A 21932-nucleotide genomic window follows, 5' to 3' on the forward strand; every position below is an offset into this window, starting at 1 on the left:
AGATTAAAGAAGGCAGTTTCAAAGGAAAGCAGACAACGAGGCTTCTTTAATTACTACACAGAGAGGAATTCTCCATCCCTGGCGTGCCACTCCCTGCCCTGAGGAAAGTCTCCCTTGGCCGGAGGGGAACTCCCACACCGACTGAAGGTTAATTGCAAGGCAATACTGGAAGAGAGAGAGGCATCTGGGGAGAGAGAGAGATGCAAATCTTTTCCTTCTTTCTTTCTTTACACAGTTTCAGTCAGGGGCAGATGTAGCTGTGGGATCCCACTTGCGCTAAGTTTAAGAAAAAGCTCATTAGTGTGGACAACTCCCAAGGCTGGTGTTGCTGGAATAAAATTAGGGGAAGTCCCCACAGGTAGACTGGAGCTCTCTGAGACATGGAGGGGGGAAGGATGATGATGATGATGATGATGATGATGTCATCACCATCAGTCAATTGCAAAAGGTAGTTTTACTTCCTGCAACCATACCTTTAATACTATTAAACATCTGCCTATCCCAGGTCCTTGGGAAGGACTCGATAAGTGGATAAAAATGCCACATCCAGTCTAAACATCTGGCCGATTGGGCAACCAACAATAATAATTTACCTGGGGAATATGTAAGAGATTTAAAGCAGGAACTGTTTATTTCATGGTACGTTTGAGAAATCCATTACCATATAGTGTTCTAAAGTGCTCAGTAAGTCTAACAAATAGTACACTGTTGCAAGCTCTAGTTTTGTCTTTTAGCCCAGCCTACCTCCCAGGGTTGTCATCGCTGGGAGAAAATTAGGGGAGGCCCCTGTGCACGCCGACCTGAGCAGGAGGAATAATAATAATAATAACTGAACACATAGAAGAACTTTAAAGCAGGAACTTCCTGGTTTGCATTTCAGTCTTGGAAACTCCATCTCTGCTTTGCCCAAATCCGGAATCGATGCTGCTGCTTCATGTCGTCCTCATTCCAGGACCTTTGCAGACATGTTTAATATCGAGGGAAGGCCCTCTGTTGTTTCCAGGGGTTCCGCCCAGCCCACCCCAGAGCCATCACCTCTTCTGGGAAGGATCCTGCCCGGGAACAGGAGCTCACTCTTTCAGCTTCCCAGCCTCCAACCTTCCCAGCCTCCCTCCGTGACCCATCTTCAGGGCATTTCCCAGGGCCCTGCTACCCGGGGCTCCTCAGCACAGGCTTGAGGGAGTTCACCTGACTTATGCAGGGAAGGGGGGGCATTTCCACCTCTTGACGCTTTTTAGAAGGAAAAAAATACCTCTGATTAAGCAGGAGTTTTTCTCACCTGACCCCTTATCTTGCCCCACTTCTGGACTCTCTTGTCATCAAAACCTTTTTTTTTTGTAATCTTACCTGCTAAGTTCTTGAATATATTAAAAAAAGAAACCAGAACCCAAACCCCAGAAAAATCAGAATTGGCAAGAGTAGGGTTGAAGCCTCCCACCAGCTCTCCTGGGTGATTTCTATCCACCTGGCCTGGGTTTAGTAAATGCCTTTCCTGCACCTGAAAGTTCCTCCTTCAGCAAATCCTTAAGGGCTCCTGAGACACACACACACACACTAGTTTCTTTGCTTAATGTCTCTTGTAGTTAGAAAACAGCCATGGACAAGCGGATCGCATCTGCCCAGGTTCAGGCTGCTTGATCCAAGTCCTGCCTTTAAAACAAAAACTTGTCCCTTGTCCAGAAAGCTCCTTTTGGACATAAGGGTGCCTTCCAGGCACTTCCGAACTACAACTCCCAGCATTCCTTACACTGGCCAGGGCTGATGGGCCCTGTAGTTTTGCAACATCTGGATGCAGAACCCCCCCCCCTTTTAGGATCTGTGGAAGAGGGGTCCTCCCTGCCTCTTTACCTGGGGGAAGAGATGAGCCAAGAAGCCAGCAAACTTCGGGGCGGCCATCTGTTTTCCCAAGATCGCCACCTAAGAGATGTTCTGCCCGGGAGAGCGGCGAGGAGAACCGAGCAGAGGCCGGAAAGGACGGCGCGGGCGAGGATGATGGGCGGAGGAGAGAGAACGAGGCTTATTTTACGGCCCGCGCGTCTGGTTCTGCCGATCGTTTCCTAGAGTCAACCTCCTCCTGGGTCTTGGCAGAATCCAGAGCGGAGCCCCGGAGCAATTTCCTCCGGCGCTTTAGGAGACCGCCGAGGCAGCGGGAGAAGGCCGGGCACGGCGCGCCGTCGAGGGGGCCCGAGTCACGCCGGAGCAGGCTCGCCTCCCGCCGCCGCCCCGCCGCAGCGCGGCTCCCACCTGCGCTCACGGCCGGAGCGCGACGGCAAAGGCGGCGGCGCGCCCGGCCCCGCCCGTTCCGCCGAGCTGCGCGCGGACGGGGCCTCCTTGGAGAGCGCAGCCGAGCGGGCTGGGGGGGCGGCGGGGACTGAGGAAGCCCCCGGCGAGCGGCTGCCGAGCCTCGCGGGGCGGCCGTCGCGGGGCAGGGACGGGAGTCGCGGAGCCGGAGCCGAGCCGCCCCCCCGGCCCACCCAAAGGCGGCTCACCCTCCGTGGGGGGGGGGGGGGCGGCGCCGGGAAAGATTCAAACCGCGGGGCTCGGCCAATGGGCGCGTGAGGAGGCCCGCGGGGGAGTCGGAGCCCGCCCCCTCGGCGGTTGCTGCGCCTCCGCCCGGGCGGCGAGCGGGGCCGGAGCCACCTTAAGCGGGAGCGGGGCGCTGCCAGGGGCCGCCCCCTCCGCAGCGCACACTCCATTTTGGCCACAGCCGCTCCAGCTCCCGGGGGAGGGCCGGGGGGCGGAGGGGCTGCCCTCCCAGCACACCCGGGCGGGGAAGGGCTCCGGAGTCTGGCCGCGCGGGGAGCGCCGCCGCCGCCGCCGCCGCCGCGCTTTTGCTGGGGAGTGAGCGGCGCGGCCGGGTGGGCGGGCCTCCCTCCCTCCCTCCCTCCCTCGCAGCGAGTGCCCGGGCGCAGAGGCAGCGCTCCGGCCCTGCGTCTCCGGGCGCCGGGGGCTCCGCTGCCCGGACCGGCGCGGGCGGCCGAAGGCTTCGCCGCCGCCCAGGAGTCCCCAAGCGCCTCGCGATCGGGGAGAGGAGCGCGCGGGGACCCGGCGGCTCCATCCTCGCCGGCGCCGCGCGGAGCAGCCCCGCGGGGGCGAGGAAAGCGAGGAGGGTCCTGCTGGGCGACACGAGGGGGGGGGGGCGGGCCGGGCCGGACGGCCCCTTGGCTCTCCCTCCCGGGGCGCTTCGGCCGAGGGAGGGGCGCCGCCTCTCCCTTCGCGGCAGCCAAGCCAGGGGCTCCCCAAGGGCGCCGCGGCCGTCCCAAGCAGCGGGGAAGCCTCCGCGGCCGCGGAGATGCACGGGCCGTTCCCGGGAGCTGGCGGCCTTTGGGGGCCGCCGGCCAGGGGAGCAGGTCCCGGACCTTCTCCCCTCCCGGTTCCTTTGCAGGAGGCCCGCCCGGAGACGTTCGCCTGGCCCCGACCTCCTCTCGCTGGAGGCTGGCTGGGGCTTGCCGCTTTTGTGCTGCGGTTTTAAACCTGGCTGAAATGTAGGTATCGATTTTCACCATGGTCGATCCACCTGTGCCGGTTCCGCGGAAGACCCTCCCTGCCTTTCTCTCCGATCTGCTCCAGGAGGAAGAGGGGACTTTCTTGACTCAGCTATTCCAGCCTTTTTCCAGCAAGGGGGCCGGTGGGGGGCCATTCGGGCTGCCATCTCGACTTCTCCGTCCACCCCCTGCAAGCTCCCCTGCCTCCAAGGGCCAAGGACGCTGGGCATCCCCCTCTCATTACCTTGGGGTAGGGGGCTTCAGGATGAAACGTGAGATGCAGTTATTGCCGGGATCCAGTCACCAAGCGAGTCCCATAGAAGAGGCCCCTCGTGGCACCAGACAGCAGGAAAGATTGCACGGGTGGCCGCCCTGGGGGCACCTGAATGGGGCAGCCCCCCCCCCTTTTTTTGAGGGGCGGATGACCCAGCGGAGGGAGCAGCAGAGTAGGCAGAGCTGCAGCCCCACACAGCCAGGATTTCCTGCGTTATCCTCTGGGTCTTGTGCAGGGGGAGACGTGGATTTCTTTCTCTCCTTTTAAGCACAATCCAGTAATGCTTGCCAGCTTCCGTAGTATATAATATAACAAAAAAATGCAAAACATCCATGGTATGACTAAGAGATACCATCATGAAACCCTAGAAATGAAAACAACAACAGAAAAAAATAACATGAAAGATGACACTGTTCTTAAACAAGGAGAACATCCTCCAACATGACTCTTTTCAGCGTCTTCCCGAACAAGGAGGGGGCCAGCCTGATGACCCCAAGCATTGGCACCATCTTCTGGCTTCAGTCCCCATCACTCTCAGAAACGTTAAACCAAAAGTAATTTGTTCCTAAAGGACCTGGGTTGATTCTGGCCGGAGCAGCTGGTACCCAGTTCCAAGCCACGAAGGATGTTGTAGGTCAACACCAGCACCTTAAGTTGTAACCAGAAACCAAGTGGCGACCAGCACAGGGCCTGCAGAATCGGTGTCATGTCTTCCCAATGCCACAAGCCAAAGCATACCTGAGTTGCTGTGCTCTGAACTAGCTTTCCCAGAAGGCAGCCCCATGCAAAGAGCACTGCAGCGATCTAACCAGGTGGTAGAGGGCAAGAGTTCACTGTAAGCAGATCTTCTTGCACCAGGCTGGCCCGCAGCTGGAAAACAGGAGAAGCTGGGCATAGGCCAGTCTGGCCACTGTTCAAGTAAGAGCCGTGAGTCCAGAAGGGCCCCCAGGTCATGAACTTGCTCCTTTACAGGTAGTGCCTGTCCACTGACAGACAACACTACAGGTAGTCCTTGACTTTTGACCACGATTGAGACCAGAACTTTGGTTGCTAAGCAATGCGGTTAAGTGAGTTGCGCCCAATTTTACAACCTTTTTTGCCATGCTCATTAAGCGAATCTGACTTCCCCAATTGACTTTGCTTGTCAGAAGCCCCCTGGAATGGTCATAAATGATGATCACATGACCCCAGGACACTGCAACCGTTGTAAATACATGCCAGTTGCCAAGCACCCAAATTTTGATCCCATGACTGCAGAGACACTGCAACAGTCATAAGTGCAAGGACCAGCTTTAAGTCACTTTTTTTGTGTCATCGTAACTTTGGACAGTCATAAGTCAAAAACTACCTGTAGTGGCAAAAGAGAACCTTGATGTATCAACAGTAACACCATCTTGCTTGGGTCCAACCTCACCCTGTTCTTCCATTGAGACCTTGACAGCCTCCAGGCACCAGGAATGCCAACAGAATCTGTCTTGTGGATGGCAGTAATAGTGTTTTTTTGTTTTGTTTTTTTGTCTGCGCTCAGTCATTGCTGACCCTGCAGTGACTGCTTGGACGAGTCCTTTGCAGTTTTCAAGGCAATTGTTTCGGAAGTGGTTTGCCAGAGCCTCCTTCCTAGAGCAGAGCCCAGCTGGCGAGTGCAGGAGGCGGGGTTTCCGTTGCTTCGCGCCCTTTTTGGGCGAGCGCGGTTTCGCGCTTTACCGGCAACTGCTCCCGACTCCCGTCCAAGCGCCGCCAGCATTTTTCCTCCCACCAGAGTGAGAGTACCCATTTATCTACTCACGTGAGTTTTCGACCTGTTGGGTTGACAGGAACTGGGGAGGAAACAGGAGCTCACCCTGTTTAACGCGAAGGCTGGACTCGAACCGCCGAAGCGTCAGCCATTTTTGGCCGGCAACTTTCAGCGTCATTAAGCCGCTGCAGTTGACCTTGCCCAACTTCATATGGATGTTAAAGAGCAGGGGACAGAGAACCAACCTCTGTGACACCCCACACATCAGGAAGCACTCCTCTGCAACTATGGCAGACTGAAACTGCCCACGAGGAAGGAGTGGAACCATTGCAAACCCAAGCTTCCTCTCACCTATCTTGCAGTCCAGGTCCAGCAAGATGTGGTAGGAGATGGTACCAAAGGCTCCTGAGGATCCAAGAACAGGAGATGCACATTGTCACTATCCAGGTGCCAACTACATGGAGCTGCTTTGAAGGCCACTTAGAAGCTGCAGCTGGTCCAGAATTTGGCTGCGCAGGCAGTCATGGGCACACCGCTGTACCACATATTGCACCACCATTCCACGGGCTGTGCTGGTTACCAGCAGCTGCCGGGTGCAATTCAAGGTGCTGGTTATCACCTATAAAACTGATCAAGGGCACGGGGCCAGATTATTTGCAGAATTGCTTTCTCCAATTGTTTGATCCAGCAGGGTGGGCGTGCTCCAGGTCCCATCCATGAAGCAGCGTCATCTGCCAGGACCCATGAAGTGGGCTTTCTCAGTCACAGCACCTGACCCCAGCACGCACACCCCAAGATGCATTTGGCCCTGACCCAATGGCATTTCATAAGTCCTTGAAAACCTGGCTGTTCTCTCAGATGTGGGCCTGCAGGTTGGGTGAGCCTGTCATTGTGGTTTTTCTTGGCATGACTGTGGTTATGTCATTTGAGATAGGTTGTCCTCAGGTGCCACGGTGCTATTATTATGTCATTATCGTTTATTATGGTTGTTTTATTGGTTTTAATCCTACGTTCACCACCCAGAGTCACAACTGCAAGATGAGTGGCTATATAAATTGATAAAATAACAAACAAGCAAACACAGTTCATCCAGGAACTGTGCACCCAGGCCTGAATCCAGACTAAAAATTGCCCAATTAATCCACTTCTTCTAGGTGCCGGAAGGGGAGGTTGGAGACAGGTGACAGTTATCCAACACTGCTGAACCCAGGGGTGGCCTCTTCTGAAGTGGACGCAGCACAACTTTCTTCAAGGCTGCTGGTTGCTCACGTTCCCATAAAGAGGTGCTGACGGCCCACCGGGTCCAAGCGGTCATCACTCCATGTGCTCCCTGCAAGACCCAGGGCAGGCAGAGGTCCAAAGAACAAGTAATGGGACAAGCAAGACATCACCCCATCAATTTCCCCAAAAATAACAGGCTGAGGGAGCCCCAGATAATATGACAAGATGAGGCCCTAGTCGCCAGCAAGACTCTGCCATGTGGAGGCAAAACTACAGTGAATCTGAGCAACTTCGTTAGTGAAATGATACACAAATTGGTCACAGCAGCCAGGTGGGAGATCTCAAGGCTAGTCACCCGAAACAAAGTGGCTGGATGACAATCCACCAAAGCAACAAGGGAGGAGATGTAAGGAGATGTAGGTGTGGTCTGCCTCCTGTCACTACAACGTAGGCCCGAGCACGGGCACGTGCAATATGTTACGTCTCTGGCTCTGTCTGTTGTATGAACGCATTCAGCATAATTGTCTGTGGGTGGCATTCCAGTGTGTCACAAGGACAGAGGCCAATGTGTGCAAACTTAGACAATTGGGTTAATTCAGCGATCTGGCTTGCTTTGTCGGGCCAACACAACCATCACGTTTCCATCTCAGACTGATGGGAATTTTTGATACTATTTTCTCAGCCATTGTGGACAGAAGAAGCTCAGGGGCTGGGGTTTAGTTATAGGACCTCAAGGTGTCTCCACTTTGGCAGGAACGAAGATTGAAAAAGTGTGTGACTTCTCACAAATGGATTCACCATTCAGTAGCTTTCACGCATGTAGGAAGAAAACCCGGGAAGGGATTGTAGTAAGTATTCTGATGAACCTCTTGTGCTGACTCCAACGTCGAGGGAGGGCTGAACCCATTTCCTTCTCCACCCTGTGGCAAAGGAGGTGGTTTTGGAATATGAAACTTTACACGGTGTGCAGATCAGGTTCTCCACCTGTCAATCTCTACAGATCACTTTGCTAAATTAAACCTACAAAAGGAAAGGCGCTAAGACAAGCCAGCCACTCTCCCCAAGCTTGTATTTGTTCCTTAGGTTGACAGCCTGTCTTTTAGCTCTGGAGTTCAAGGCAGCCGGTTTAGTGCTTCAGTCCACTCGAGAGAGAAGGACCAGCCCAAAGTCCCCCAGGCATCTTGCGTGGCTGAGACAGGACGAAAACTTGGATCTCTCCATACTTCCACTACTAAACCAGGCTGCGTTGCTTCAATTTTCTGCCCCCCAAATCTAGAGAGAGCTTTTGTCAGGAAGCCGCTGCTGGTGCAGCAAAAGGCTGTCCTTGTAGCAACTTACTAACAGTGTTGCCATGTATTCATACACACTGTTGGATAAAGAGTTGGGAATTGTGCCCTATCAAAATTTGTGATGCTATAAAAATTGGTTCTTGACTTGGAAATAGAAATCTGGGGGAACACCGTGCTATGACTCCAAAAATGTCGTTGTTGACTCTGAGACAACGGGAGGAGAATTTGGAGACAGTCCTCTTTTCTCCACCTATGTGCAGCCACATTAAGGAGATGCAAAGCTCCCCAGGAGCAACTCAGTGCAGCTTCCTTGGCAATCATGGGGAGTTATGGCCAATGCCTTTTTTCCAAACAGTCGTGGTGATTTCCCTATCAAGCCTAGGGTGCCAGGATGTCTGGGTGGTCTCCCATCCAAGTCGGATTCTGCTTCACTTTTGGAGATCAGCCAAGGTTGGCAAAATGCGGCCACTAGCTTCCACTTTTTCCGAGCCTCCTGGGGGAATTCTGATCTGGATGCTTTCACATCTGACGACCGCGAGCAGAAAAGTCTCTCCAAGGCAAGGTCTCGGGGTTGCCAGTGTGCGTAAGAGCCGGGCACACAGGCAGGTGGGGAGGGGAGGGGAGGGGAGGGGTGGACTGAACCACCGCAGCCTTTCAAGCGGGGGGGGGGGGGGGCATCGCCGAACGTGTCAGGAGCCCAGTCTGCCGCCTGAAACGTTTCCAGGCGTTTTTGCATTTTACACAACAGTGAGAGGTGTGCCCGTGCCCGTGCCAGTACGCATGTGCGCGCGCGCACACACACACCCCGCGCCCTGTAAGCCGAAGCGAAAGTCCACGATGACATCAGTGCCGAACCGCTCGGCGGCTGGCCGCCCCCTTCCCCCCCCCCCCCCGGCGCAGGCTGGAGGAAATGGCATTCCTCGCGCCGCGTCCCCCCGATTCGTACCTGCCGGTCGCTGTTGGGGGGCTCGGAGCCAGACCCGTTGCTCCCCAGCCGGCCCTTCCCTCTTCGGGCGGGAGAGGCAGCCGCCTCACCTGGGACCCTAGAAAACTCTGCGCGGGCGGCGGGGTGGGTGTTCAGTAGAAGCCTCCTCTAGAGCAGGGTTCCCCCACCTTGGCGGCTTTAAGACGGGGGGACTGCAACTCCCAGAATTCCCCAGCTGGCTGGGGAATTCTGGGAGTTGCAGTCCCCCCGTCTTAAAGCCGCCAAGGTGGGGGAACCCTGCTCTAGAGTGTCCTCGATGCGGCTTTTATCCGAGCGGAGCGGAGCGGCCCGCGAGTGAGCGGGCGACGGTCCCCCAAAGCTCTTCCCCGGGACCAGCGGTCCTGGCCAGGCGATGGCGCGGCGCGAGGGTCGCAGCGCGGGGTCTTCGCCGGGAAGAGGCCGTTAGCAAGGCGGCCGAGAGGGAGGGAGCGGCCGGGTCCCCCTTTCTCGCCGCTTTCCAGGGTTTACTTTCGGCCCCGCGCTGCGTTATCGAAGTCTTCGTCCGTCGCTCCCCTTCAGTCAGTCTCCTTTCTGAAAGAGACGAGCTGCAGTTTCCTTAGTTCGGGGTCCAAAAAAAGCAGCAAAGGGTAAGAAGAGCTTTCTCTCAAGTTTTTGCTGGGCTTTCTGTTTCCAAAACAGGAAGTTTCTCTCTCTGAAGAGAAAGAAAGAAAAGAGAGAGAGGCCTGACCGAGAGTGTGTAACCTACAGGTGCAAAACGCTGGTGCTCTCCACATTTCTCTTCCTTCTTGCTCCTCCATGCTTTGTGGTACATTTGGCGCAGACGGGTGCCTCAGGCTGCGAGATTATTTCCAAAGAGGAGCATCTTTATAAATTGCAAATTCGACAGGCACGAAATACAACACAGTTACTATGTTAAGCTGCAGATATTCATCTGGCCTACTTATTTGGAGATGAACTGCTACAGTGGCAGCGTTTTTACTAGACAGCTTCTGGGCTTTTAACTCCCTAACTCCTGATTAGGTTTAAAAAAAATAAATAAAACTCTAGAAAGAAATCGTGAATGTTCTTGAGATACTGAAAATCCACCTTCTGAGAAGGCCGACGGTCTTGCTTTTGCTCTCATGTCCTTGTAACTAAATTCAGGGGAATGGGGGTAGTTGTGTGAATAAACACATAATTCATTGACTGCTGCAGAAATTTTACAATGTTCCAGAAAGTCGAATCATAAAGAAACCACAAGATTCTTTTAAGGGGCAAGGAGCTTATACAATTTCAACAACTTTAGAGGGTGCACTGGTGTATCCCTCCATTTTTTAATACAACTCCCCAACGCTCAGAGTTTGGGGAATACCTGCCATTACCACTGCAAAACTTGTTTCTAAGCTGAAGTGTTTTTTTTTTAATTTAAAAATCTCAATAAAGTGTCTCCCACTCCTGCCACACACAGACATGATTAACAAGGAACAGAGTTCGCTGGCTGATTGTAAGTCTTGTTGAAAGGGGCACGTTTACGCACAACGCATTCCAAGAGGTGCAGAGTTTCCCATGGAATCAGACACGAGTTGCATTCTACAAGGCTTCTGCAGCCTTGGCGTGCTGGCTGTGCATTATGGAACTTGAAGTCCAACACATCAGAAAAGCACCAATTGGGGGAACTCTCGGGTTGGGTTTGCCACTGTTGTATTAACAATGCATGACCTGACAATTGCAGTCAAAAATGACACCTGCTTTATTCCTGCATGCACGGGGCAGGCCTCACACACCATCTTAGCCTCCAGAGACAAAGGCCTTACTGAGCACGTTCAACCAAAACATCCCCAGGTAGGATAAATGGAGATCCATAATAAACCATGTAAGAACTGTGGGAACAGCTATGCCCATTGATACACATTGAGCCATCCTGTTTATGCAAAATATTTTACAGGATTGAATGGATTTTTAAAAAAAAACACATGCAAGATTGTGCTTCACTACCATGTTCCTCTAGACTTTTGTTTTGAAAAACAGCCGTAGACTGACGCGAAGGCAAGTCATTTTAACCCACCTGCACTCTTTTCCTACCATTTGTGATACTTAGAAGGGGAGAACTCTTTTGACCGAAAAAAAACCTTGATGTATACATTTGGAAAGCAGGCAAATGGGCTCCAACAGGATTTATAAAAGACACAAAGACAGTTTATATGTTTATATATGGCAGTCTTCTTTATTGATTGCTGATGTAAAACAATATCACTTGGCAATTTTTTTTGCACATTACAAAACAAAAAAGAACTGGCTCAGTCTGCAATCATGTAAGCACAGCCATATTAATTAACAAAACAAACTTCCCGCAAAGGCTAACAAAAAAAAATCCCCTACCAGATAGAGCATTTACAAATGCACAAAACCACATGCCACTTTGGCTTTCTGGGAAAATATCTTCTAGATTAAAAAAATCTTTTAACATAAATAAGTTAGTATAATTTCTCAGTGTCTTTACAGTTATGTACACAGGTACATTTCAAAACTTTTTTTAAAAAAATGTAAAAAATACTGTTTCCTTTTCATTTACCCACCCAGTAAAGGCCAGGAAAGTGGGCAAAGAAGAGTTTGGAGCTCAAGGACTTTATTAATTTCTCCTCCATGCTGTGTGCTGGGCAGGACTTTTTAAAAGTAAGGAGGCAAAAAACCCCAAAAAGATGAGAAAATGACCCTCGCGGGGGCTCCAGGGGCAGAACTCTTTGCAGCTCCGCGAGGGAAGCAGGGCTCCTGCGCAGGGCTGTGGGCCGCGATCTCGGAGCATCTCCCTGCACCACGCTAGAAATAAGGCGCTTCCCCGAAGCTCCCGTCTCTTGTAGTGAGGTCAGTGCAGGCAAACGCTTCCCAGATTGTGTCCTCGACACATAAATTTCACCAGCAGATCCCATCGACCTGCTTGAACCATGGTTAAATGCCGATTTCTTTTCTTACCTTGGGACTTGCACAAAATGGGCAATGTTCCTTTGATAAACACATCTGCTTCTCCCTACAGCTTGGAAGCAGATTTCGAACCCATCACCTTGTATTATCTTCACCCCTTCACAAAATGAACAAAATCCCCCCAAACATCCCCTCCCCAAACGGGGAGAGAGGTTTATGTGCTACATAATGTAAAGACTATTTACACAGGTAGTACAAGGAAGCAAATGAGGAAAATCCTACTTGCAGAATGCTACATCCATCGCTTTAAGAGGCAGGCCTTTTAAGACCGCCTGGTTTAGTGTTATTCCATGGCAAGTTGTTTCTTTTCAGTGCTTTAACAGGTTCCCCATCCCATGGAGAATCAGTGATATGTTTTCGTTCGTTCGTTCATACAGGTATATACGCATGTATGAATGCAAGTGCTGGATCTTCTTGCTTCATTTGCCTCCTCCAAATAACAAGGAAACAAACATTCTTAATTCTGAAATGAAGGAAGAGAAAAGGCATCAGTTGTTGATGGCTACAGCTCCTTGCTTCATTATTATTACAGCATCGCCACACAACTGCTGTCAAAACATCTGGCACGTCAGTAGCCGACAGCTAATGATCAGCTGGCAGGCAGCGTTACAACCGGCCCACCAGCCAAGGCTGGTGTCCATTGTGCCAGCTTTTTGAATCCTGTTCCTCTGGTTTAGAAAGTTTTTGGCTTTTCAGAAAACCTGCAGATTCTGCCATTTTCACCACTACATTCACACCACGGGCTCAGTTTGTTTCCCAGTTAGTCAAGGTACACACACACAAATAAATAAATACAGTAATCCAAACGACCAAGTTTACCCAACACTTTTAAGCCACAAAACTCTAACCAAGATTAGCATTAACTAACCCTAGCCTGCTATACAAATCCCTCTAAGGGTGTTGCATTCTGCCAACAGCCGATCTGTTTGGTTTTGGGTTCTGTCTCTCACCTGCCATTTTACAAGATCTTCAGACAAAAACAAGACAAGCCCACTTGCAAAGATCTCATGATGGAGATTTTGACCAAGGAGGAGTTTTGTTAGTCCGCCCCAACCAGGTTTCCAACTGAAAGCTGACAGAATTATCTGCAAATAGGAAACTGCTGCGATGTAGTGAGACAGGGCTAAATTTCGTGCAACCCTGTTATTTTCCGGGAGGCATTCAAGACAGATACACCAACCCTGCCTCTGCGATCTCTCTGCTGTGATTGGTCCACACAAAAGCTTTCATTTCCCTTTCAAATGTTCAAGTAAACAGTTAGTAGTAGTTAACTTGAACACGTGTCCCTGCTCATCCCAACAGCCCAGGAGCGTCCTGGGTATCTAGTTCCAAGCTGAAAGCTCATTTTATTAATTTGGAAATCAGATCTGCCAAGATTCTTACACCATTCCTGCTCTGGAAAATTCTATCCAGAACGCCTGTCCTTAATTAAGAGATTCTGTTCGACTTTCAGCTATTCAGTTTGCTACCACTAAGAATACAGTCCAAACATGCTCGCTATTCATTTTCACTGAGCTCCACAAGACTGATCTCTGGGTAAAACAAAGCCTGGACAAAAAGGCTTTCGGATGACATACACAATGCACAGAAGTCAAATAAGAGAAAGAAGAGAACCGTTTCATTAAACAAAAAACAAAACCAGTTTGGTACTTATTGTTGCACAGGGACTTTAGTAAGTACCAAATTGGTTGGTTTGTTCTGAAACAACAGATTAAAAGGCACAGAAAACCTAACTCTACATTGCCCTTTCCTAAAAACGCCTTACATCCTAGGCAGATGCATTCACAAGTAAATTCCACAACATCCAAGCAGAGCTTTTAAGGAAGCAGACACAAGTTTGGCCCCAAGCTAGAATTACTGCTGATTTTCCTCTAAAAGCCACTTCTTTACTCACAAGTAAGCCTGGGTTTGACAGCAGGTTTGCTTAAAATCCTACAAAAAGCCCTACCCCAGCCAATGAAATTGCATGGACCAAGTACAAAGGTTTGGCCACAATCTTAATGGACACAACATATACAAGATAATTAAGTGTTTCCAAAAGCATTTCCTTCTGAACAGGAAACCCACCTCTACGACAATTTACGTCTGACACCGCTTGGGACTGGATTTTTTCTTCGGTGTTTGTTCCTCTGCGCTGGCCGCCGGGGGATCTTCAGAAAGCTCTTCAGAAATCTCTTCTGTCGTGTTGGCTCTTTTGCTTTGAGGAGAAGAATCTGAGAGAGGAGGATCAAAGGGAAAAAAGCAGGGAAGCAGGGCGTTAAAAACATTTATGCCGGCAATCAAACGTGCATTAAAGGAGGGCAAGAGAAAAACCATCAGTACAGAAGGGAATCCTTGATCATCTGCCACTGGAATAAAACGCAGGGCACCCGGATTACAGACGGTTAACTAGGCCTGTTTCGAGCGGGGAGGGCAAACCAGCTGGCCAAGGGACCTGACAGCCCACTGGCCCCGCTTGGACTTCCGAACAGGCCACGATCTGGCCCGCGAAGCCTGCAGGCCGGGCACCCGGGTAGTTCCCAGGGCTTCTGGCGCGCGAGGCCGTCTCTCCGACCGCAGAGGACGCTCCCAGCGCAGCCGCCCGAGAGGAGGAAGAGCCGCTCTCTGCAGCGCCAAGGCCCCGGCGGGGAAGAGCCCAGAGGGACCGGGGTTCGCTTCCCAGGGACTCCGGCTGGCGCATCGGAGGGCAAAGCGCCTCGCTCTCGGCCCGCGCCCCTCAGACGGGAAGCGCGCAGAAGAGGATCAGGCGAGCGGGGAGCGAGCCCTTCGCCCGGGACTCTCGGCTGAACGGAGCCTTCGCGCAGCGAAGCAGCCGCCCCCGCCGTCCGCGGCCGAGGCCCCAGTTCCGGGCCGCGGAGGAGCGCGGTCCGAAGACCCCGCGGAGCAGGGCAGAAGCGCCGGGCGAGGGGAGAGGAGGGGAGCGAGGAAGGAACGTTACCGTCCGCGGCAGGTCGCTTCCTCGGGCCGGCGCTCAGGGCTGGCGCGGCCCCGTCCCGCTCGGGCTGCGGCTCCGGCTCCGGCTCGGGCGCCGCCGGTTCCTGAGCGCAGCGAAGCCCCCTCGGCGGCGGCGGCGGGCAGTCGCCGTTGACCCCCCGGCGCCGCTCCCGGCCGTCGGCCCTGGCCCGGGCCCCGCCGAGCCGCGGGGGGCGGCTGTAGAAGTCGGGCAGCGCCGCCCGGCCCAGCGCCTGCCACTCGAAGCGGCCCTCCAGGGGCTGCCCGCGCCGAAAGTCGAAGTTCCACCGCCGGCGGCTGGCCTCCTCCAGGTGGCGGCTCTGCGCCCGCCACTCGCGGGCCAGCTCCTGGTGGTCGACGGGGCCGAAGAGGCTGCGGCACGCCGAGGGCTTGGGGGCGTCCGCCGGCCGGCCTTCCATCCGCTCCAGGGTCGGGCTCCCATTCGAGACGCGCACGTTCGACATGGCCCGCCGCGCAGCCGGCCGCGGCGCTGGGGCGGCGGGCGAGCTCCGGGGCGTCCCGCTCGGGGAGGGGGCGGCGGGCGGCCTTTCCGCTGGGCCGAGGCGAGGCGGCGCTTCCCGGGCGGACAGCGCGCAGCAGCAGCAGCTCTGCTCGCCGGAGCCGCGCATAAGCCGGGGCCGAAGCCGGCGGCGCGGGCGCCCGGCGGCGGAGCGCCGAGCGCGGCTCCAAGCCCCAGCCGCGGGGGCCGACCGAGGAGCGCCGCCGCCGGAGCGCTCTCCGCAGGTCCGGGGGGCGGCGGCGGCGGCGGCGGCGGCGGCAGGCGAGCGCCGGCCAGACGCCCGAGCCCGGCGGGGAGGAGGACCCGTGTTGTTCCGGGGCGCGCGGAAGCAGCCGAGCCGCAGCCGCCGCGGCGAGGAGGGCGCCCCGAGGCAGGAGGGAGCGAGCGAGCCTTCGCCGGCCCCCCTGCCCAATATGGCGATTGAAAGGAGGCTGACTGAGAGGCGAATGATTGACACGGCCCGTCTATTTAAATAGAGGCGGCGCGCCATTGGCCCGGGGAGTGGGCGCCGCCCCGGCGCAACGCTCCCCGCTCGCTCCCGCCCAGCCGGCTTTAAAGGTGGCCCGGGAGCCGCGGGGGCGCGCGCCGCAGCCGCCGAGCGCTGCCCTCTCCCGGGTGCCCGGCCCGGCCCAGCCCAGCGGGGCCCGTTGGGGGGGCCCCCGGCCGGCCGGCCGGCCGCCTTCCGCTCGCTGCTCTCGGTCAGCCCGCTGTCCCGAGGCGCTTGTTCTCCTTGGAGCAGGAGCGGCGGCGAAGCAGGGGGGCCCCCGGAGCTCTTCGCAGTTCCCGGCGCTGCGGCCGGCAAAGCAGGTGGGTGAGGCAGGCGGCCCCAGTCTTGGGGCCGGGGTGCCCCCTTGATCCCGCCCTCCCCCGTCGGTGGACCGGTCACTGTCCTCCTGGCCTTGCAGGGGGCAGGCTGGCCAGGCTCTGTGAGGCCAGAACAGCCCTTCCCTTCCCTGGGGAAGCTGCCTGCCGCCTCTCTGCATGATCCCTGCTTCGGAATTTCCCTGCTGATTCTGCATGGGAGGTCACCGTGGACGCCCCAGGATTGCAGGCTTCCTCTGGAGACGAGAGGCTGTGTGACTAGACTCCGTGTGGTGTGTTTGGTTTTGTCTTAATGTGGGGCATACCCCCAAGCAATGATTGGTGGCTTAGTGTGGTGTGAACCCAGAAGATTCATCTCTGTTCCCTAAACTGTCATTAAGGAAGCTATGGCTTCTTCTGCCGTGGGGACTCTGTTTCTAACTTGTTCCTTCTTCATTTAAGCCGGGATGTGTTTAGGACAGTGTTTCTCAACCTTGGCCACTTGGAGATGTGTGGACTTCAACTCCCAGAATTCCCCAGCCAGCCATGCTGGCTGGGGAATTCTGGGAGTTGAAGTCCACACATCTCCAAGTGGCCAAGGTTGAGAAACACTGGTCTAAGATCTTCTCTTGCTACAAGGAAGCCAGAGGGGAACCACAGTGACCCGGCCCTCACCCCTTTGCATGTCTGGGTGCAGTCCTTGCAGACTCCCAAATACATTTTAACTTCCTTGCTTGCAACAAAGTTTTCCTTTCTTTACCGGAGTAGTGAAATGGGGACACCCTGTTTCGCTTTGTAGAAACGGATGCTGGGGCTTCAGAGAGGACAGATTGGCGGGAGAAGCTGATCCAAACACACTTGTGCATATCCATGTGTTCCTTTTACACCTAGGTAGAGACACGGGCACGCACTTGGGAGGCTTCGCACATACCCCTGTTAGTCTTTTGACAAATGCTACATTTGGTGATGTTTTCTGTGTGGCAGGAGGTCCTCAAAGATGTTAAACCCTCCTAAAATATATATTTGACAATGAAGATATTGAAAAAAATGAGACTAAAACATAAAGAAGACCACAGTAAGGACATCAGGTAGAACGACCAGCCTTAGAATTGGCCATGAAGATATCAAAGTGGTGGAGAGTTTCTGCCTTTTAGGATCAGCCATCAACAGTAAAGGAACAAGCAGTCAAGCAGATGGTAGACTGGTAGACTTGGTACAGCAGCCTTGAAGGCCTTGGAGAAGATGCTCCAATGCCGTGATGTGTCTCTGCCTACAAAGATCAGAATTGTGCCAGCTGTGGTGTTCCCTGGGACCCTCTATGGAAGCTAAAGTTGGAAGCAAATAGGAAGAGCATTGATGCCTTTGAACTTTGGGGTTAGAGAAGACTCCTGAGGACACCATGGACAGCCAAGGAAACAAATCAATGCATCTTTGAACAAATCAACCCAGAGTTCTCACTCGAGGCACAAACGACCAGGCTCAAATTATCCTACTTTGGAGACATGATGCAAAGACCCAGCTCTCCGGAGAAACGCTAATGCTGGGAAAGGTGGAAGGAAAGAGAAGAAGAGGATGACCAACAGCGAGGGGGATGGACTCAGTTACAGAGGTGATGGAGCCACCATTGGAAAGTCTAAAGGATTGGGTTAGAGAGAGATTTTCTCCAGGAGGATCCATCTGTGGGGGCTAGGAATCAACACCAACTTGATGGCACATAATCAATATATATCTTGTGTTGGGAGCGTATAACTTAAAATGCTCTTCAAGCGAATAGGAAAATGTTGAGAAACCCATTGTGTTCCTAATGTGTGAGGTGACTCATTTAAAATGAGTTGCATTTGGAAGGGAGGTAGCCCCATACAAGGGATAGGGCACCTTAGCCTCCTCTTTCCCACCACCCAAGGACACCTAGCTAGACTAGGGGAACTAGGTATGGCCACCAACGGAGACCATGAGGGTGTTGAGCCCGAGAAGGGCAATCTTTTGAGGAGTGGCCCCACCCATCAGTCAATCCCTGTACCTTCCATGTGCTTTTCCTGGTTGTTTGAAAACACGCTTCCGCATCTGGAGTGCTGTGATCAGTGTTCTTATTCGGAGAAAAGTATTTCTATATTTTGCCATAGCTTGAACTGTCATTTAGCATTTTCTTGTGAAAAATACATTTTGCTCACTGAATAATTCACGTCTGGCCGTTTTATTGGTGAATCAGCTTGACGCAGCATTTTGCCCCCGAAAGGTGGGGTAAAAGTGTCTGTGGTGGATAACTTCAGTGGTGCATCGACACATGCAGGTCGTAATGTGAAGTTGTAAGTGATGACGTGAGAGTGTGGATCAACCAAATGCTGCTATCAGTAATCTGAGAAATAAACCGGGTGATGTTACACCGCAGTTCTCAGTCTGTGAGTCTGAGACTGCAGTTGGAATCAATGTTGTTCCAAATTCTCCTTGCTTCTTCCTGCATCCAGCTAGTACAGTGTTGTCCAGACTTGGCCACTTTAAGATGAGTGGACTTCAACTCCCGGAATTCCCCAGCCAGCCATGCTGGCTGGGGAATTCTGGGAGTTGAAGTCCACTCTTCTTAAAGTGGCCAAGTTTGGACAACACTGAGTGAGTAGATTAAGAGAGGAGTTTTAGGTCATGAGAGTGTAATGCCTTTAGAAAGTTATTTCAAAAAGGGCTTTTATATTTGGGCTGCAGACATTTGGATGACTGCTAGAGGGCTGCAGAGAGTTAGGGTTCATGTGGCTCCTCTCTGCCACCTTAAGGCCACCCCAATGTCTGCAGCCAAAGGTTGATTATTTTCAAATACTAATAATTTCTGTCGTCACCATGTTTTCTTCCCACATTTTTTTTCCTTTGCAACAGTTGTTCTGTGCTCTTCCTGCAGCTGGAGCCAGCAGTGAAGGTTTTCTAACCTCCTCAAGTGGGCCCTGGGGGTGGAAGTCTTCAGAAGGCCCGTCGTAAGATATTGCGCGCGTGCAACTGGACAGAGGCTGGCAGAATGGTGAGCAAGGCCTAACAATGTTCATTTCATCTGCAGAAGCTTGTGAAAAAAAGATCTCAGGTGACCAACGGCTCAGAGATCTGTGGATATTAACCATCCCAGTCTGTTTAAAAGTATACTTTTTTCCTGTCCTGAAGGCAGATAAGAGGAGCCATGAAATTAAAGCTCACCATGAGATTTTAATTAAAACCCTTTCCCTGCCTCGCAGGCCAGGAAGCTAGCTAGTTTATTACCGCTGCTGCAGGGATGAGAAGAAAATGATTGGCCCCCGATGTCCCATTTGAAAACATCCTTTGCGTTCTTTGATCTTGTCTTTTCAAGAAGCTGTTGAAATAAAGTCCTAGTGCTTTACATTCTGGTCCAACTCATTGATCTGGAAGAAAGCCCCATTGTGTTCAGCGATATTTAATGCAAATGGATTTATGATAAAGCAAAATGCATCCTGTTCTGTTGCTTTCCGTGCTTGTATCACAAGGGACGAATTTGCAAAGTGCTAACCCACTTACAAAGTACTGTCACTACTGGACCCCTGACATGTGACACCATCATTCTGGATTGCCGGCCTGGTTTGGGAGCTGAGGTCGCTGGCATACAGGGCGTCTGCTTGTACCTCAGTGGGTGCTTCCGGTGGGTGGTCAAGGTGGGACAGTGCTCAGCCCCGGGGAACTTCCTTGCAGGCTTTCTCATCTGCCTACGTCAGTGTTGTCCAAACTTGGCCACTTTAAGATGAGTGGACCTCAACTCCCAGAATTCCCCAGCCAGCAGTTATGACTCTTCTTGGTTTAGGGTGCACTAACCCCAGTAACTCATGCCCTGTTCATTGCCTTGCTGGGCTACTGTAATGGGCCGTACGTGGTGCTCCCTTTGGAGACACAAGGCCTCAGGCTCTTGACGGGTCAGCCTTGACAAGTGGGAATGCACCCTCTTCTGAAGGTGCTGCATTGGGCCAAATTCAGAATGGTGGTGGCCACCTGTAAAGCCATTGGTTGATGATTGATTGGATTTGTTAAGGCCACCCAACTCCAAGAAGGCTCTGGGTGGTGGCTACAGTACAGCCCCAGGATTTAGCAGGCAACACCTTGCCCAAATTGAATCTGCCCATCTAGTGAGTCATCTTCAGAGGGCCTTCTCCTCCTCCTCCTCATGTCATTCATGGATATGGCCAGAGACAGCAGGCCTCCTCAGTGGTGGCCCCACTGAATGAACGCTCCCTGCCTTGGGGTACAGATGGCCCCTGTTCTGCAAGTATTTCCAAAACAGGCCAAAGCAGCATTGTCCCAGTGACCATTTGGCCCTTAGACGGAGCGAATGGCCCCTTTTACCTACCGTGTTTTGTGGTGCATTTTGCTTGTTTTATTATTACAGTTATTTATATCTATTTTAATGTATCTTTTAGACTTCATTATAGCTGGCCCAGAGTCCCTGGGGCAGTCTTCTAATATTATAAAATAAATCATAGAAATTTGGTCAGAGGCTGCCATTGTGGAGTACACAATTGTCCACCTCCTTCCTACAGGTCTGCCAGTAACCCGTCAACAAGGGGGCCGTGGAGGGGGTCCGGTGCACAGAAGAGGGGATGGGGCTTCGGATGTTCGCTCGCCAACACCAGGCGTGATTTTTTTTGACACACGCACACCCCTCTGTAGATGTCCCAGCCATCAGCCCTTGTGCACTAACAAACCTCAAACCCCAGAGGGTGATTCTGGCAACATGCTCTCTGCTGGCAGGGAAATGCCTCGCTTATTCCTCATTCTGCTACTCAGATTGCACAGCCCGGCTCAGCTGGAAGAGGATACTTTGACTAGAAATCCACCCTGGTCTCTGGGGCTTTCTTCTGGCTCAGGAACGACCAGATTTCTGAATCTGAACAGCACTTTGGACCTGGAGAAGCACACTGTGTGAATGCGCTGGGCTGGACGGGCTCCGGATCGGGGCCCAGTGCGTCATGGGCCAATTAGTCGCTCCTTGCCCTGAGTTGGGCTGCGTTATGCAGATCCGGAAGAGAGGTCAACTCTCCCTTTTGGCCTCGATAAAGGAGGTTAACACACCCTCCAGAAATGACATCGCTCCGGGCACTTTCCCTGTTCTCTATTTACACAGCCCAAGTGGCGGGGCCAACTCTGTGGGTCGATCCCATTTGGATCTATGGATTCCGCCCCCCCCCCTTCTTAAAACTGTCCAGCAAATCAGAAGCAGGAAGCCTAAGGACAGTCCAGCCAACAGTCCTAACGCCACCAGGGTGAGGATTGCAGCCAGGAGCAGTCTGTGCGTCTGCTGGTCCACCACCTAGGATGTGCTCCTGAGGATGAAAACGATTCAGAACTAACAGCTCAGAGATTTGCTTGCCTCGTTGGGCAATTTGTGAAGGGGAAGTCCCCTGTTGCTCACAGAGTCACAGCCTAGATTAAAAGATAAAACGGTCTGGTTTGAAACACTTGTAATCTGGACTCTGGAACGCTCCAGCTTTCATGTTCCTGGCTCTGCTGCTCGTACATACAGCACATCGGATTCTCAACTATCTATCTATCTATCTATCTATCTATCTATCTATCTATCTATCTATCTATCACCCATCTCCCCCCAATGGGGGAACTCTGGGCGATTCACAACAAACATTAAAAACATAAATATATATAAATACATAAAACATTAATTAAAAGCATTGCTAGGGTAACAAATGGAACCAGACGGTTTCTCCTTGCATGGAGGATCCTTAAAGTCAGTCAGAACCGAGGGGCTTGTATCTA

The 21932-nt window shown here is 52.9% G+C and overlaps 1 protein-coding gene and 1 long non-coding RNA gene across 2 annotated transcripts; one reads left to right on the forward strand and one right to left on the reverse strand.

Moving 5' to 3' along the window:
* Positions 1-11137: 11137 nt before the first annotated feature.
* CDKN1B (cyclin dependent kinase inhibitor 1B) lies at positions 11138-15827 on the reverse strand. Its single transcript, XM_088146251.1, has 3 exons — positions 14847-15827; positions 13976-14121; positions 11138-12371 (listed from the first exon to the last, which is right to left on the reverse strand). The coding sequence occupies exons 1-2, from the start codon at positions 15487-15489 to the stop codon at positions 13988-13990; spliced, it is 777 nt and encodes a 258-aa protein (XP_088002377.1). The 5' UTR covers positions 15490-15827; the 3' UTR covers positions 11138-12371; positions 13976-13987.
* A 63-nt stretch (positions 15828-15890) lies between these two features.
* On the forward strand, positions 15891-21722 carry LOC148217187 (uncharacterized). Its single transcript, XR_015797155.1, has 3 exons — positions 15891-16187; positions 17166-19185; positions 20702-21722. It is a non-coding gene; the product is annotated as an uncharacterized LOC148217187 (long non-coding RNA).
* The last annotated feature ends 210 nt before the right edge of the window (positions 21723-21932 follow it).

Source organism: Python bivittatus, unplaced genomic scaffold (genome assembly GCF_059951505.1).
Source record: "Python bivittatus isolate LINGU-HERP-01145 unplaced genomic scaffold, Pbiv_v1 ctg000010_np1212, whole genome shotgun sequence".
NCBI classification, from domain to species: Eukaryota; Metazoa; Chordata; class Lepidosauria; order Squamata; family Pythonidae; genus Python; species Python bivittatus.

Coding starts and splice junctions, on each gene's coding strand:
- CDKN1B (XM_088146251.1), bottom strand. CDS start 15,489: ATGCGCGGCTCCGGCGAGCAGAGCTGCTGCTGCTGCGCGCTGTCCGCC. Junction 14,122..14,846: donor GAAGCGACCTGCCGCGGACG/GTAACGTTCCTT, acceptor CTCCTCTCTCAG/ATTCTTCTCCTCAAAGCAAA.